The sequence below is a fragment of the Aplysia californica genome, unplaced genomic scaffold, assembly GCF_000002075.1.
Source record: "Aplysia californica isolate F4 #8 unplaced genomic scaffold, AplCal3.0 scaffold00251, whole genome shotgun sequence".
Lineage (NCBI taxonomy): Eukaryota > Metazoa > Mollusca > Gastropoda > Aplysiida > Aplysiidae > Aplysia > Aplysia californica.
In genome coordinates this window covers 852965-855613 of record NW_004797521.1, presented here as the reverse complement: position 1 = coordinate 855613, position 2649 = coordinate 852965, and the positions used below count along the sequence as shown (strand labels likewise).

General features: G+C 40.8%; 1 protein-coding gene across 1 annotated transcript in view; it reads right to left on the bottom strand.

Annotated features, from left to right (window-relative positions):
* LOC101858501 overlaps nucleotides 1-2649 on the bottom strand; it is a gene marked incomplete in the record, with an annotated part of 62326 nt that overhangs the window by 3122 nt on the left and 56555 nt on the right. The window contains 2 exon segments of the mRNA XM_005100564.3: nucleotides 1184-1412; nucleotides 2406-2602. Of these exon segments, the coding sequence (XP_005100621.2) occupies nucleotides 1184-1412; nucleotides 2406-2602 (426 nt within the window).

The window sequence follows — 2649 nt, the reverse complement described above, 5'->3', positions numbered from 1 at the left end:
GGTTAGAGTGGAGTTACGATGGTGGTGGTGGGAAAACAGTTGTTGTAGTTGTTGATGTTTTCGGGTTTACAGAAATTAACTAGTGCTACCATCAACGTCATCATGATAAAAGTAGTTGAAAGAAAAGGAGACTTGGGAATGTGATTTACTTTGTACTAGCAAAGCAATTTTGTATCTTGAGCTTCATTAAAAGCATCATCGTCATTCTACAAAAACACAAACAGCAACGTATACATATAGCAGTAAATCAACAAATGTGAGGCAGTGTGGTGGAATCAGGCTCTCGTCAATTTTTGGGCATGTAAAGTTATTGGTATCGTCTTAAAGCTTGTTCACTTGTCTTTATTTGGATGCAAAAAATATCCATTTATCTTGAATACAAGTCGAGATATTTGCAAAAAAAGGAGGTGGGGGTCACCTGTTTTCAGAGGTAAAATTAGTGAGAAAATGGCCGCCAAAGATTAGTTATTTCCTTAGCTTAAGAGTCCGTGGTACCTGAAGATTTACATTTTTTCTGCCTTTAATCAACGTTTTTCAGAAAAATCCATGCAGAAATTAGTTCTTTAATGGGCATGAAAGGTGTTGTGCCAAAAAACAATAATTTGATAAAAATTCACAAACCTGTGGAAAAATGCAAGTTTCTTCACTTTGATTATTTTGACAAGCGCCTGATTCCACCACGCTGCCTCACAAATTGTCATAATCATTCTCATTAAATGTTGCCATCCGTCTACTTGGACTTCATAATCACAATATAACGGAATGGAATATCAAGATAAGTACAGTAGTAGAAGTAGTGGTAGCAGTAGCACCAAGAGCAACAGCAGCAATAGTGTAGTAGTAATGAAGTGAAAGTTAAGTGGTAGTGTAGTTGCAGCAGCAGTAGTATGAGTAGAAAGTGGAGGAGGAGGAGGAGGAGGAAGATGAGGATGAGAAGGAGGCAGAAGAGGAGGAAGGAGAGTAGAAGGAGGAGGAAGAGGAGCAAGAAGAAGAGGAGGAGGAGAAAGGAGGCAAAGGAGAAAGAGGAGGAGAAGCAGGAGGAAGAGGATGAGGTGGAGGAAGAAGAGAAGAAGGAGGAAGAAGAGAAGAAGAAAGAAGAGGATGATTAAGAGGAGGACAAAGAAGAGGAAGAGGAGGAAGAGGAGGACAAGAAGGAGGAGGCCAAACTGACAACACCACTCACTGGTTGTACTGGAGCCCCATGATGAAGAAAGTATATATGTTGGGAGACACTGTGTCTTCAAAGAAGACTTCCCCTCTAGCGTCGTTCTTACGGACTGTGACGTTGAATCCTGACAGGATCCTTCTGGCTTCTACTGGATACAGGGTCCAGTTGAGGCGAGCCTGATCTGAGCTGCTAGGGTTCAATTCTAGGTCGAGTGCAGGTTCATCACTCAGAGGTGGCTCTCGGCCTTTTGTATTACATGTAATGAACAAACAAGGTTATTCATGGATTCAATCTGTGAATGTGTTGTTCTTCTCTCTCTTTCTCCTTCCCTCTCTATCTATTCTACCTCCCTTCTCTATCTATATTCTACTTCCCTTCTCTCTATCTCCATCCATTTCTCCGTGTCCCTCTTTTCATTTGGGCTCCCCGCTGCCTTTCTTTTTTTCTCCCATCCCTACCTTCTGTCTCTTCTCGCTTTTTTTTTTTTGGTGCTTTCAAACCCCTCTCCTCTCTACCTGCCTTTCTCCCTCCCCCTGTTCTTATCTTTTTTTTATCCCCTCCCCCCCGTAAAACATGCACTAACACAATAACAAACAAACAAACAAACAAACAAACAAACACACGCAAACTCACCCCCCCCCCAATCCACCCACCCCTTGTCATTGTACTTGCTCATTCTCTACTTTCTTGTCTTCTCTGGACATAAAACAGTCTCATCGATGATTATGACGAAAAACCATTTCTTTCTATCCTTGTTTCCAAAGAAAACACTTATTATGACACTACTATGCACTTGCAATAAACAAAAAGAAAGAGAAGCAGAGACAAGAAAATGTTTCCTACTTTCTGAGTTCGAATTATGGAAAGGATACTGAAGTGAAATGAAGAGAATCAAAGTTGAGTATAACATGTTAAATGTTTTGCAATACGTTTTAGCTCAATATGCATTTTGAAACTTATTTATCACACACCTTTTCATAAAATTGTTATTTTCAGATAAGATTTTTAAATATATATAAAATTTTTGTCATTAAAAAAATTGAGATAATATGTGAGTCGAGCTGTTTCAGTACAGCCTGTAAGGGCTAACGTGAGCAGACTGGGATACAGATTCCCAATGGCCAAAGGAGATACCCATTCATTTGCATGACAAAAAGCTTAACCATGACACCACAAACATCAGTCTTGTAAAGAAGACAAACAAAAACGATATTGAGTTCTAAAGTACTCCTCTCACCTTCAGACGCCGGGGGAGGTGGCGTGGGCGGGTTCTCAGGAGGAGGGGGAGGGCCTTCTCCTTGTGTGGGCGAGGTCAAAGAGGATCCTCGGACAGGGCGTCTAGGTTCTCCCAAGGCTGGCATACGGAAATTCACGCCAGCACTAAGCAACACTGAGTCTCCAGCACCCAAGGCCTCCAGCTCTATATAATATACACTAGAGCAAAGAAGATAAATAATAATAATTAAGCATAATTTTAAAAA